The sequence below is a fragment of the Ammospiza caudacuta genome, chromosome 3 (genome assembly GCF_027887145.1).
Source record: "Ammospiza caudacuta isolate bAmmCau1 chromosome 3, bAmmCau1.pri, whole genome shotgun sequence".
NCBI classification, from domain to species: domain Eukaryota; kingdom Metazoa; phylum Chordata; class Aves; order Passeriformes; family Passerellidae; genus Ammospiza; species Ammospiza caudacuta.
Window position 1 is genome coordinate 29,133,698 of NC_080595.1, and position 13,417 is coordinate 29,147,114.

The 13,417-nt window shown below is 51.1% G+C and overlaps 2 protein-coding genes across 2 annotated transcripts in view; both read right to left on the bottom strand.

Moving 5' to 3' along the window:
* Positions 1-3,667: 3,667 nt before the first annotated feature.
* Positions 3,668-7,760, bottom strand: ZFP36L2 (ZFP36 ring finger protein like 2). The gene is made up of 2 exons (XM_058800855.1): positions 7,514-7,760; positions 3,668-6,994 (listed from the first exon to the last, which is right to left on the bottom strand). Exons 1-2 carry the CDS (start codon positions 7,562-7,564, stop codon positions 5,585-5,587), a joined length of 1,461 nt encoding a protein of 486 aa, XP_058656838.1. The 5' UTR covers positions 7,565-7,760; the 3' UTR covers positions 3,668-5,584.
* A 3,878-nt stretch (positions 7,761-11,638) lies between these two features.
* Positions 11,639-13,417, bottom strand: part of THADA (THADA armadillo repeat containing) — a 151,716-nt gene continuing 149,937 nt past the window's right edge. Inside the window, exon 38 of the mRNA XM_058801595.1 lies at positions 11,639-12,452. Within this exon, the coding sequence (XP_058657578.1) occupies positions 12,114-12,452 (339 nt within the window). The 3' untranslated portion in view covers positions 11,639-12,113. The remainder of the gene's footprint in view (positions 12,453-13,417) is intronic.

Consider the following 13,417-nt stretch of genomic DNA (forward strand, 5'->3'; position numbering starts at 1 on the left):
CCTCCTTCTCCCTTGCACCAGCTCTGAATCAGACTCCTGACTGACCCACTTCAACTCCACTCCAGGAGAAAACACCAGGGGTTTTTTTGCCTGGTTAATAAAATGCATCAACACCCAGGCAAACGTGGCAAGCAGCAGAGCTGGCTGGGGGCGAGGGGACCTTGTGGTGGCAGTGGACAGAGCACCCACGCCCCTGGGCCATGTGGTGTGAGCAGGGTGCCAGGATGCTCTCCCAGAGCAGGGTCAGAAAGGGCCAGGGAGGAGCAGAGTGGAGAAACTGCTATATCACCTTGAGTAAGCAACTTTCATCCCAGTCCTTCGCTTACTTCTTCAGCAGATGAGCACTCAGGTCCCTGGCTGTGGTCATTCGGGATATTCCTGCCCCTCCCTGCACTGGTACCAACCTGCTGCACACTTGGCAAAGGGAAGAGGTAACTGTATTTCAGATGCAATAAAGCAGGAGGCCCAGTATCTTCACCTTAAAACTCTGAGGATCTGAGCTTAAGCTGAAGGGTCAGAAAATTAAGTTTCAGTTTCCAGAGTTAATATGCTGCCGAGGTCTGTAGGCTCAGCAGGCAAAACCTGAAATGTTCTGTCTTATTAATGACACAGCACCACTGCCTGAAGCTCCTTCAAATATTCACACTCAAGGTCAGCAAGAAGAGATGGACAACACCGTTAAAAATATATAGTGGAAGTCCTTTAGCTTTAATGCTATAGTAGCAAAAGGAAAAAGATAAAAGCACATTTTGGTCATAAACATAACTAAAATCTCAGGCCTTCTTTGAAAACAAGGTTGTCAAATGCACCCTTTCTTTGAAAAAATCAAAACTGCACACCTAATGATGAGATGGGGTGGGGGCAGTAAATGGAAGGAGGGCAGCAGCTTCTTTTTCAAAATGATGTGGAGTTGCACTGGACATTTAAATGATGCTCCGGAAAAGGGCTCCCTTCCCACCTATGTATTTAACCCCTGGTTTTTTGCCTTCTGCATCCAGCAGCACAGCAGAGAGGAGCCAGCAGCCCATCAGCTCCTCCTGTGGCCACTGCCCTTGTGGACGAGTGACACAGTGACACAGCCCGTTCTGCACCCCAGGCTCTAGAGCTGAAATGAAGGGAATCCTGGATTACAGTGGAATCAGCTCATGCTTCAGCCAGGATGCAGCTGGTGAGGAGCAGCATCCCCCTGCTCCATGGCACTCTGCTGGGAGTGTGTGTGTCTGGTGGTGGGCAATCCCTCCACTCAACAGGAGTCACAGCACACCACTATACCTGACACAGGGGACCTGAGAAAAGCCAAACAAATAAAAATGCCCCCAAAACCTTACAAGATTAGGGAATAAAAATCAAAAGTAATAATTCAATAAATTTGAAAATCTCCTAATGATCATACCAAACCATTTAAAATCAAACCAAATTTTGAAACCTATACCATTACATCCATTTCTACCAGTTTAAGACTCTGACACAATTCCTTTCAGACTATAAAATAAAACAAGCATGCAAGCCTCAGTCCTAATCAATGATTAGTAAAGGCCCCATTTTCCAGACTTTTAAAGTAATTTTAAGTGCTCCAGGGATTAAGAGATCTATCACAACTCTGATGGGCAATAGCAGAAACCTTAGAGTTCCTTCTTAACACAAAGCTCTTGAAAAAAAACCAGTTTATTTTTTACACAGTATTTATCGATTTATTGCAATGTATCAGAAAGTTCTGAATGGCCTGACCAGCTTTACACGCTTTGCTGAATTTTGAAATGAAAGCAAGAGAACATTTGCTTAAGCCAACAACATAAGTCACCAGTTTAAAGGTTAACACTTGATTGTGCAGCACAAGAAACAGAGGCTTTATCTTCCCAGTTCAAGGACTCGTGGGTTTCTGAGCAGTGGAACCCAGAGGGGCCAGGCTGCAGCACCCTCTGGGACACACACAGAGCAGGGTGCAGCACACAGTGTCACTGGGGCACAGAGCAGCAGCTGTCCCCACACGCTGGCATGCCAGCAGCCAGCTGGGAGACACCGCTGGGCCATCACCCCTCCTGTCCTGGCAGCAGCTCCCTAACACACAGAACACTGGCACTGACACCAGCACGGCTGTGATTCATGTGGGGCAGCTGCTCTAAAGCTTCCAGAGCTCCTCTTCAAGCCAGGAGACACCAAAGCCAAGCCCAGCACCCTCACCAAGGTCCCGTTCAACCAACAGAAAACCAGAGGGAAGATGGAAGTACTGCACTGTTGTGAGTACAGCTGTCCCAGATAAGAGAAATACAGAAAATAAATCAGGTCCTTATCTACCGTGGCAAGGAAAAGGCAGGCTCAGGGAAATGGGTGGGTGAGTGAGAGAAGCAAAAACTGTACCTAGAGAAGAGAGAAAATCTGAAATTAAATGAGGCATGCACTCCTTATATATGCAGTTTTAGTGTGAAAATTAATCTCAAAATCCCAAAAGTGAGTTAAGACATCAGCTTAGACACCGGTCAAACCAACAGCCACTCTCTGTTCCCTCAAAACACTGGCATGGGCCTGCTCCTTGCAGCCAAAGCATCTGTACCAGGGATGCCTGGGGAAGGACCCATCAGAGCTCAGTGCCACTGTGCAGACAGCAACAAAAAGAAGTTTCATCAGAAGTCAGTCTGGAAATCAAAGGGAGCAATTCTGAGCCAAAATGTCAGACTGGATCCATTAAAAAAAGAGGTGATTGCTGTAGCTGGGCTGTGTTGTCATACATTGCTTACGTTTGTTTTAATTTTAAACTAAGTGTCAGTCCAAGGTTTGTTACACAAACATATGGCACTGGTATTACATTCTATCTTGTATTTATAGAAAGTGCTGTGGCAGCCCAGGCAGCGCAGAAATTCCATAATGTTAACAACATTTATTATTAGTATGACAAAAGAACAAAAATAAGCTGGTAGAAATCGTGACTTAAAAGTTTAAGGGACTGATTGGAATAGGGTGCCAAACTGTGGAGATATTAGCTAAAATTCTTCCAGTAATAATACTCACACAGTCCCCAGGCTGCCAAGTATTTAGTTATATAAATACAGCCTCGAAAAGGTAATTTGTTTAAAACCCAGGCCCTGAAAACTGATTAGCACATTTAATGCTAGCCCGATTAACACAGATATGCCCTCAGCTGGGTGATGGGAGCATTGAGGCAGAAGTCCGCATTCCTGTGAGTGAAGAGGAACAAAGCTTTTGGGACAAAGGGTAAACCTTAATTATGGGTTTTTATTACCCAAACTGCCATTTCCTCCTTAGCCCAAACAAGGCAGGAAGGCTAATGGCACATTCACATAGCCCCATAAGCGATGTGATTTATAAATGCCACTGCTAGGTTTTTCCACTCCAGCTGTTACACTAGAAGCAGCAGAGGTTTGATTCTCCATCCTCTTAAATATAATAAAAAAAAATTGAGGGAAAAAAAAAAAAAAAAAGGAAAAGAAAAAAGGAAAGCAAAGCAGGATACAGTACAGCGCTGACATTCCCGAACCTTCTGGAAGCGTTTATTAACTTTGGCCAGGGACCAGCGAGGGCTGCAGGAGCGGCAGCGCAAACTGGTTAATCTGTAGCTAGACATATCTGTGATTGGGGGCGGTGGTGTTCAGCAAGAAACACTCCTGCCTGGCAGCCAGGGCACTTTGAAGGGTTACTGGGGTTGTTGATGTTTTTTTTTTTTTTCCAAAACATTTTATTGGGAGAACTACAAAACATTTACAGTACAAAGTTTACAGTCTCACATAATCTGTAGTGAACTGACTCCCGAAAAATATATTACAACTCAAGTTGACTTATCCTTTAGTTACATTCAAAACATACTTCTGTTAAAGTAGTCCAAAAGAGTACATAGTGCTCAATCTGTACCTATGTACAAACAAAACTAAGCTACTGCTCATTCATCCACCGTCCAGGAAACTTTTGGAAAACTCCCAACTTTCTACATAAGGAAAAAAAAAATTACAGGTTTTGGAATTCAATAAACAAGATATGTTCCTGTATTATAGAAAGTTTCAGATCCAAAGATGGCCTCTGTTCTTACAAAATAGAGTGGCGAAATTTTGCTGTACTTAAAACCCATCCCTACATTCAAATTATCTCAAGCATTAGGAAAAATACTTATTTGGTTGAGAGATATTTAAGGCAAGCGTGGACCCTCAAGAAGGCACTGTGAGACATAATACTGGGACCCCCAATTATTGCTACATACTTTGAGACTATATCACAGTGTGATTCGTGGAGCTAGGCAACAAAAATACTTTTTGGTTATTTTTAACAAGTCTGAATTAGATTTGCCACTTTGAAGTCTGATTGCTAAGTCAGTCTTTTTTTTCTTTTTTTTTCTTTTCTCTCGTTTTTCAACTCGGACGGGCTACAACCATTTACATTCTAAAAAAAACCCATAGAAATTCCGCAAACTACTTCCACAGCATCGAGACCGATTTCTATAAAGAAACCATGCAATCTTTCAGATTTACGTAAACAAAGAAAGAAATTAATGAAATAAATATTACATACCATCTCTTAAATTAAGAATTTTACTCATTTACAATAAAATAACCAAGTGAAAGTTACAAAAAGGCATATATTACTGTGAAAAGAACACACTCCACATTTTGCCGATTAATAATGAAAATCATAATTTAACATAATAAAAGAATATATATCTATTGCTTTTCATCATACCCGATAAATACAGTATGAACAAATTACCAATGTATACTTTTCACAAGATAATAAATAAGTTAAATAGTTTCATATTGAGTTGTGTGCAGTGACTCATACATGCAATCAACTCAAACAGCTAAAAAAAATTTAAAAAAAATCAGCAGTTATTCTCCAACAATTACAAACTAAACTCAGTTGAGTGCTTCCAAATAAAGCAACAACAAAAAATTGTTCTAAAAGCCAAACATCCACTAAGTGGTGGCAATGGAACCAATATTAAACTTTGGAATGAAGGTTTTAGCATTTGTTATAATAATAATATATAGATATATATAAAAAAGAAGGTTGTTATCAAGGCATATTCTTGGCAGGATGTTGGATTTTTCTTTTTTTTTTTTTTCCTAAAAAAAAAAGCTTATAGGTTTAGTATGTTCTGTGTTTTTATTTGAACTGGATTGAAAGACAAACTAGTTTGTAACTTTTTTTCTGTGTGTCTGCAGGATTGGAGGAGCTGAGCTGGCGAACCGGCGCTCCCCGGATTGTTTGTTGCTTTCTGGTGCTGTCTTTTCTAATGCTGTTTTGTTTGTTTCTTTTTTTTTTTTTTCGAACACAGATGGAATGGCTGCTGCTGGTGCGTATCATAACTTGTCTCCAAAGAACGACAACAACAAAAAATCCCGAAACAAAAATCCCCTTCTTCCAAGGTCTCTCTATAAAAATAGGTTTGTTCAGTTCGTGTCATTTGCCCTTTTGCAAAATGCTTTGTTTCTCGTTTTGTTCAGCTCTCGGTGTATAGATAGATAGATATATAAAATAAAACCAACCAAAAATAGAGAGGAAGGAGAGGTTTCGCTTTCTTCGCTCGGTAACTTACTTGCAGGGCCGCCGCGGGGCCCCCCGGCCGCCGCCCCGCGCTCCCTCAGTCGTCGGAGATGGAGAGGCGGCTGAAGATGGGCAGGCGGCGGCCCGAGTCCAGGCTGGGCGACTCGGAGCCGCTGAGGGAGCCGGAGCTGAGCGAGCCGCTCAGGTAACTCTCCCGGTCGGAGAGCGAGTCCGGCGGGCTGGGCGGCGCGTCGAAGACGGGCGACTCGGAGAGGCGGCGGAGGGGCTGGAAACTGAAGGGCGGCGAGGCGGGGGGCGGCGGGCAGGCCCCGCCGGGCGGCGGCGGCTGCTGCTGGCAGCGGTAATAGGCGGCGGCGGCCGCGGCCGCGGCGGCGGCAGCGGCGAAGTTCTGGGTGTGCAGGGCGAGGGGGGCGATGAGGCTGCCCAGCTCCTGCCCCGAGAAGGCGAAAGCGTTGTTGGCGCAGGGCGGCGAGAGCAGCTCCTCGCAGTAGGAGGCGGAGGCGGGCGGCGGCGGCGTGCGCGAACCGCCGGGGCTCTCCAGCAGGGCGGCGTCCAGGCGGCCCCCGGGCGGCGGCGGCGGCGGGGCGGTGCCGTGGGGGTGCGGGGGGTGATGGTGGTGGTGGTGGGCGGAGAAGCCGGAGAAGCTCAGGCTGTGGTGCAGCTTGGGCCGCTCGCCGCCGCGCGGGTGCCCGAAGCCGCCGCCGCCCAGCGGGTGCTCGCGGGGGGCGAAGGCGCGGAGGTCGCCGGTGCTGCCGGCGGGGTGCGGGGCCGCGTGGTGCGGGTGGTGGTGCGGCCCGGCCGCGGCGGCGGGCGGGGGGGCGGCCGTGCCCCCGCCGGGCGCCGGGCGGCGCTCGTCGGCGTTGTGGATGAAGTGGCAGCGCGGGCCGTAGGGGCAGAAGCCGATGGTGTGGAAGGTGCGGCAGAGCTCAGTCTTGTACTTGGGGTGGCGGGTGAGGCTGCGCAGCTCGTGGAAGCCGTGAGCGAACTGGCACTTCTCGCCGTACTTGCAGGCGCCGCTCTCCTCGAAGGGGCGGCACAGCTCCGTCTTGTAGCGCGTCGAGTTGATGGGGGCCCCGCCGCCGCCGCCGGAGCCGCTCCCCTTGCCGGCCGCCTGCTGCTGCTGCTGAAGCTGCTGCATGAGGTGCTGGCTGCGCTCGCCGTTCTCGCTGAAGGAGCGGTCCCGGAACTTGTTCTCCTTGTTGAGCAGGGCCGTGGGGCTGCTGCTGCCGCCGCCTCCGCCGGAGCCCGTCTCCTTCAGATTGCCGAATGAGGAGGAGGAGGAGGATGACGAGGAGGACGAGGATGTGGAAGAAGAGCTGGAGCCGGTAGGGCTGGGGAACTTGGAGCCGCCGGCCAGCGCCGTCAGGTTGCTGGTCGAGTGCCGCCGCAGGAAGCCCGGCGCGAAGCTGGAGCTGGGAGGGGTCACCGGGGTCCCTACGGCTTTCTTGTCCAGCATGCTGCTGAGGTTGGTCAGGGACTTCTCCGTCTGCCGGGGCGGGGAGAGGGGAGGGGGTGGGGGAGACAGCGGGAGAGAGAGAGGGAGTTGCGGGTGACCGCCTGCCCACGGCCACGGCTCCCCACCGCCACGGGAGTCGAGGCGGGGGTCGCGCCGCCCGGCCGCCCCGCAAAGCGGGTCTGCCGGTAGCGCCGGCGGGCAGCACAGCGCCGGGGAGAAGCTCCCGCGCCAGCTCTGCTGCATTTGCAACTTTTTTCAAAAGTTCCTCCTAGCAGCGCAACATGCGGGCAGGGGTTGCAGGGCGGCCCGGCTCCCCCGCGGCTGCAGGAGCAGCCCGCCCCGAACGCGGCCGCCGGGAGGCCATGGGGCGGCATTCCGGGGCTCGCAGCCTTGCGTCAGCCGCTGTCCCCGGCCGGCTGTCAGACCGTGACCCGCCCGCAGAGCCCGGCCCGGGCCTCCCGCCCCGCCGCGCTGCCCCGGTAGCCCGGAGCGCCGCTGTGCACATGGCGGCAGACCGCGTCCCGCCCAGCCAAACGCGCTCGTCCCTACCTTGCACAAGAAGTCAATGTCGTAGAAGGCAGATAAAAGCGTCGTCGACATTTCTAGATCCTGTAATGGTCGGATATACAGGAAGGACCGAAAGATCCCGCTCTCCTCGGAAGGTTTGGAAAAGCCACGACTAAATAGGAGAGGGCCGTCTGCTTGAGATCCGAAACGGTCCCGACTCCTTCCCGGCGGGACGGCGGGTGCCGGGCCGAGGCGGCGACGGCGGCTGCACAGCAGCGGGCGAACTGCGGGAACTCGGCGGCTCCCCGCGCCGCTCCCATATAAACGCGGCCGCCGCTGGTCGCGGGGGCGGTGCCGCGCTCCGCCCGCCCCGCTCCAGCCCGCCGGGCCCGCCCCGCTCCACCCCGCCGCCGGGCCGCCCCGAGTCTCACAGAGGGCGCTGGCAGCGGCGGCGGGGCAGGTTCGTGGAGAGTGTCTGTGCTGCAGTGCGCCCGCAGCGCGGGCGGGACGAGGCGGGGGCAGCGGGGAACCAGCCGGGGCAGCGCTCACGGCACCCTACGGGCTCGGCCCCTCGGAGCGCCTCGCTTCTCCCCGACGCTCCCGCTGCCCGCGCACGGCGGCCGCGTCCCCGGCCGGGTGGCGGCTCCGCCGAGGGCAGGACGCGCGGGGCCGCGGGAGAGGCGCGGCAGCGCCGGGACACTTCTTCCCCGCGCCCCGCCGAAAATAAACTTTTGCCACGTAATTGCTTGAAACAAAGGTCGGGACCGCGCTGCCCCGGTGCGGCTGGCGGGACGGGGCCAGGCGCGGGTTGCGCGCCCCGCCGCTTCTTCCCTCTTTTCAGGGACCTCGGGTTTGGCGCTTACTTTCTTTAAGAAGTTTGGGAGAGATTGGCGGCCAGGCGCGGAGGCGAGCTGGCATTATCCTCCCAGCGGCCTGACTGATAAACTACCCCCACCTAACCCTGTCTGCATCTCCTTCCCGCGCCCCGCAGCCCTCCCACGTCTCTCCTCCACGTTCGGCCCTTTCCTCCCTCATCCCCGCCAAGGTCCTGTGAGACCCATCCGAGTCCCCCGGCCGCCGCCCCAGGTGCCCGCCCCCGCCGGTGCCCGCGGCGAGGCGCCCTCCCGGGACCGAGCCGGCCGCCGGCCAAGGCGGGCCGGGAGCCGCCGTGCAAAACACCCCCGCCCCCCCCCCCGTGCCGATAAGGCCTCGCAAACACGACGTGGGAACGGCGGCGGCTCCCCTGCACCCCCGTCCCCTCCCGCGTTTGCTCGGCCCCGGGACAAATGGGAAGGAGAACAGAGCCGGGCGGACGGACGGACGTGTAAAGTTTTATGGCCGCTAAAGCCAGCAGAGGCGTTTGATCCTCTTTAGCTTCCGAGCCGGGATGGCAGTCCCGCGCACTCCAAGGGAGCAAACCCGACCACGTCAGCAGGAGCGGGCGCTGTGCAAACACATTTGCAGAGGAAAGGAACCTCGGGCTGGGGGCGGGGGTGTCACCAGAGCCCCTCGCCACGGGTTTGGCGCTCGCCCCCCGCTGCCCGGCGGCTCACGCGTTCCTCTGCTTCCTCCCCCCGTCCTGCACCTCGCACGCCGCTGCGGGAGGGAGGCTGCGGCGGGACCCCGCCCGGACCCCGCACGCCCGGGAGCCGTCACCCACGGCCGGCCGAGCCCGGAAACCGGGATCGAAATCTCCCGGGAAAGACGAGGAGCTGGGGGAAGGAAAGCCCAGACCTCGCTCCCTCCAGCGTCCCGGCAGTCCCCTGGGGCCCGTCCCCCGCTCGGCGAGCGCTGCTGGGCCCGGCCGGGCCGGCTCCTGGCCCCGCTGCCGGCCCCTCCCGCTGCCCGCCGGCCGGCGGGGACGTGCCGCCCCCCAGCGGCCGCCGGCTCCTCCGCCCCGCGGTGCCGGGACACGTCCCACGTTCCTGCTCCTTCCCCTCCTCCCGCCCTGCCGGGGCCACGGCTCCCGGCCCGGCGACAGGCGCTGCCCCGCACACGGGGAACGCGGGGCTGCTGCCATAACGCGTATCGCTTCCCATAACCTTCTCCGGGCCCGGTCGGAGTCGCCTCCGCACTGACCCGAGTTCAAACTCTTCCTCCTCCCACACAACTCTGCGATGGAAACATCACCTCGGAGCTGATCCTGCCCGCCAGACAACCGAGGGAACAGTTTACTGTGACAACCATGCACGGATCAATGTGTCAACGCCATTGGGAGGAATACTTTGATAAACTGACTTTGATCAAACACACGGCCGATAAGGGCTCTGGCATCAGGTTTTGCTCTCTCTCCTGCAATCGCTCCTCGGGGTCTAAAGGTTCTTCATTGAGTAGTTACACAGTAACCCATCATCAGCACCGTGTGGTAAAATGTATGTGCACTGATATAATTCTTATTTGCTCTCTTATAAACTCAAGCGGGATGACAGAGGTTCCAGTTGCGTCTTAAAACCACAATAAGGAAGACCAAGTTTTGGAGCTGTTTGGTAACTGATTAACCAAGTCCTCAAGGCTTCACAGAGTTTTACAGTCACTGTGGGTCTATAACTGTGCTGTCACCTGGCTGCATGTATCGATTTGCCAGTATCAAATATATATGTATATGCATTTTAAATTCTACCCAGTTAAAAAAGAAGCCAATGTTACTACATAGTCTTATGCTACCCACTGACATGAGCAAGGTCTCAGAACTTTACAGTGATTTTGATACATACAAAGTTCTTTTTGTCTCCTACTACAGAAGCTGTTGCCACACTAGTTCAGGAATGATGGAAAGATGTGGCAGAATCAGCAGCTGTTAATTAATTGTACAGGTCTTGACTATTTTTTAAGAGTGGCTTCCAGACACAATCTGGGCTATTCTTTCCCCAGGAGCTCAAACCAGATGCATACAAATTAATTTTTAGCCTAACTCACAGCATGGCTCGTTAAGTTGGATAGCAAGCATTCTATGAAAGATCATTTCAAATTCCAGCATTTCTCTTTTGCCTATTGAAGCCTCAAGTTTCACCATAAATTACTTCTTATATAAGTAAGACTGAATCCTGGAAACTTAGAGCAAATACTACACTTTTATTCCTAAATTCTGTTTGTTGGTGTTTTTTTTAAGTGGTGACTGCAGTGTTCAGATGTCCACTAGACCCAACTCGGCTGCTCAGCTCTACTTTGAGCAGAGTATCTAAAGTCAAGAGAGCAGCGATCGGCTGTGGGGCACCGCAGCACTGCGAGCAGCGCCCCTCAAGCTTTACCCTGTCCGGGCCGAGCCCGATCCCGATGCCGGCACTCCCGGATCCCGATCCCGATCCCGTATACCGGTGGGAGCGCGGGCCCGGCCCGTGCGCGGCGGTGCTGTGGCGCCACCTGGCGGCCGCGCGGCGCACCGACCGAGCTGCTGTGGCGGGCCCGGCCGCGGGCCGAGCGCTCGGGCAGTACCGGGGCGGCACCGAGATTTGGGGCTAAACTGCGCTCATCACCATCAGCTGAAGAGGCTGAAAGCAACCAGGCGTTCATCGGACATGTTCTTCTTCCAAGGACACCGAAATGACGGCGTACAGGGCCGCACATCCGTGCTGTGGCGGGCCCAGCCACACGTCCGGTCACAGCCCTTGGCTATGGGAAGGTAACACATTTCACATCACTGTTTATTTATTTTTGGTGTCTCATTTTTATATCAAAACCCAATTCCAGTTCAGAGAAAGAAACCATTCGGTGCCCAACAAGCTTTTTTGTGCTTTAGACACAGCAAGGCCCTGGAGCACTCAGAACAGTCCCTACAGCTGCCCCAGCTGGTGGAGCATCTCCAGCATCTCCCAGAAGCGAGGGCAGCAGCGCAGAAACACCTCTGGAACCCTTCCCTGCTCCTCGGCAGGACTTGCTTTGCAGGCCTGCTTGCAGAGCAAGGTGTTTGAAGGAAAGATGGAACTGTTTCATTTGCAATGGAACAGCTGCTTCCTTTTGAACACAGCAAGTCTTCATTTCAGAGCCATTTTATGAAAGTAGTTATTTGATTTAAAGGAGAAAAGAGACATGCAGAAATCTAACTAGTGCTGTTTCAATGTGCAAAACAAGGTTACTACCAAAGTGAAAATCCTTGTCTTCCTCCAGAGGAAAATGCAGTAAAATTTAAAATATACTCTAAAAATTGCCATAAACAAAGAAGTCACGATGTGTTTTTCTATTAGAAACACTTAAAGGTTTTTAAAAAGCATATTAATTTCATAAGTCACAAGCTACATCTTGAAATGAGACCAAAAAAATAAACTTTTTCGTGGTATTAAAATACAGGAGGTAAAAATGTGGAACAAAACATAACAGAACTACAGGTGGCCTGCACCTGGATGAATGGAAAATATTAAGTTTAGCTGCTTTACTTCCTACAGTAGTTGTAATAAACAATGCTCAGCTGAATGAAATTAACAAATGCATTTAAAAGGAAAAGTCTTCCACTGCACGTCCCATTAAAAAAAAAAATCAATGCACAATTAATTAATACAAAAAATGTAGTTCTAGCCTGAATACTGAAGGTACTGCAGGTTTCCTGAAGTCATCACAGCAATCCCTGATTCCTTGAACATTGCTGGAATACAGTCTCCCTGCCCATCCAGTAATGTGTGCAGCTCCTTGAGGATGAAGTTTTAGTAATTTACTTTTCCAGATTTTCAGTTTTGCAAGTGTCATCAGGCTTCAGCAGATTTAATATTTTAAGACAGACTGATACTCTCTCCCTTTGAATAGCCAATCTTGTGAATTCTGGAGTTCTGGAGAACTCTGGAACTGGAGGTAGGGCTCCAAGAAGGTGTTCAATGCGCTGGGCTTGGTCCAGTGCTATTCCTGATAGATGATTAAGCTCCCCATGATCTGGTAAGGTGAGGTGAGTCACTGATACAAGATGTAGAAGGTGCTTACTCAGTTGTTTCACATGAGTCAGCTTCTCTGCCCAAAAATTCACTTCTCCTTTATCAAACAGGGAATCATCTTCTTCCTTAACAAAAAGAAAACCGACTGTGATTAGAAAATGACTTGTGGTTTGATAACAACATGAAAATCATAAAAGATATGGACAAGGATATATATAGAAATGATGACTGAGGCTGTCATAGAACAGCTTTTTATATTAAAAAACAAGGTAAACATTTATATGCCTTTTCTTAAAGGTGTGGGAAAACACAGTATAAAGGTTCCTACTTTACCCAAGAAATTTTACCTTCAAAGATGAGGCAGTTATGGCACAAGTCTTGGGAAACAGTGGAAGTAAATAGCAGCCCTAATCCTTCCCATGTGCTTGCCTTCCCCTATGAAATAGTTTTATATTTCACAAAGACCTCTGTAAGCAGTATGGTAATTTGCTATATCATGGAGCTTTTTGACTGGATTAAATGAAAATTGCATCAGTCAGTCAAACATCAGAAATGCACACCTAAACTACAGACTTGAGAAAAGATTCATTATATATTTCATGGGTCATATTAATTGCCAACAAACTTCTAAAAGATGTAGCTGCTTCTGCTGGTTTACCTGCCAGCATTATTTTGACTTTTCCAGTCTTTTCAAGACAAAAAGAACAAAGTGTATTTATACAGTAACACCTTTCACAGAACCAGTGTGGCAAAGCTTTACAGAAACAATCCTGAAGTCAATGACTGATGTAAGCAAGACTGTTTCATGTGTTGTACAGAACCAGTCACATGGATGATGGCATAAAGTTACCAAATATTTAAATGCCATCTCTGGGAAAGCCAGCATTGGTAGAACACTGTTCTTGAATACCCAGATGTGCCTGGCATCCCCAACAACAGTTTAAATTCAAGGGAAACCATCATCTGCAATAATACTGAATGTAATTACATCACAGCCTCAGAATGTTTCGGTCAACAATGCCTTGTGAAGTAACTTGATTTATTTCAATGTTTGCTTATTGATCTCTTTAATTTTATGCTGGTATTACCA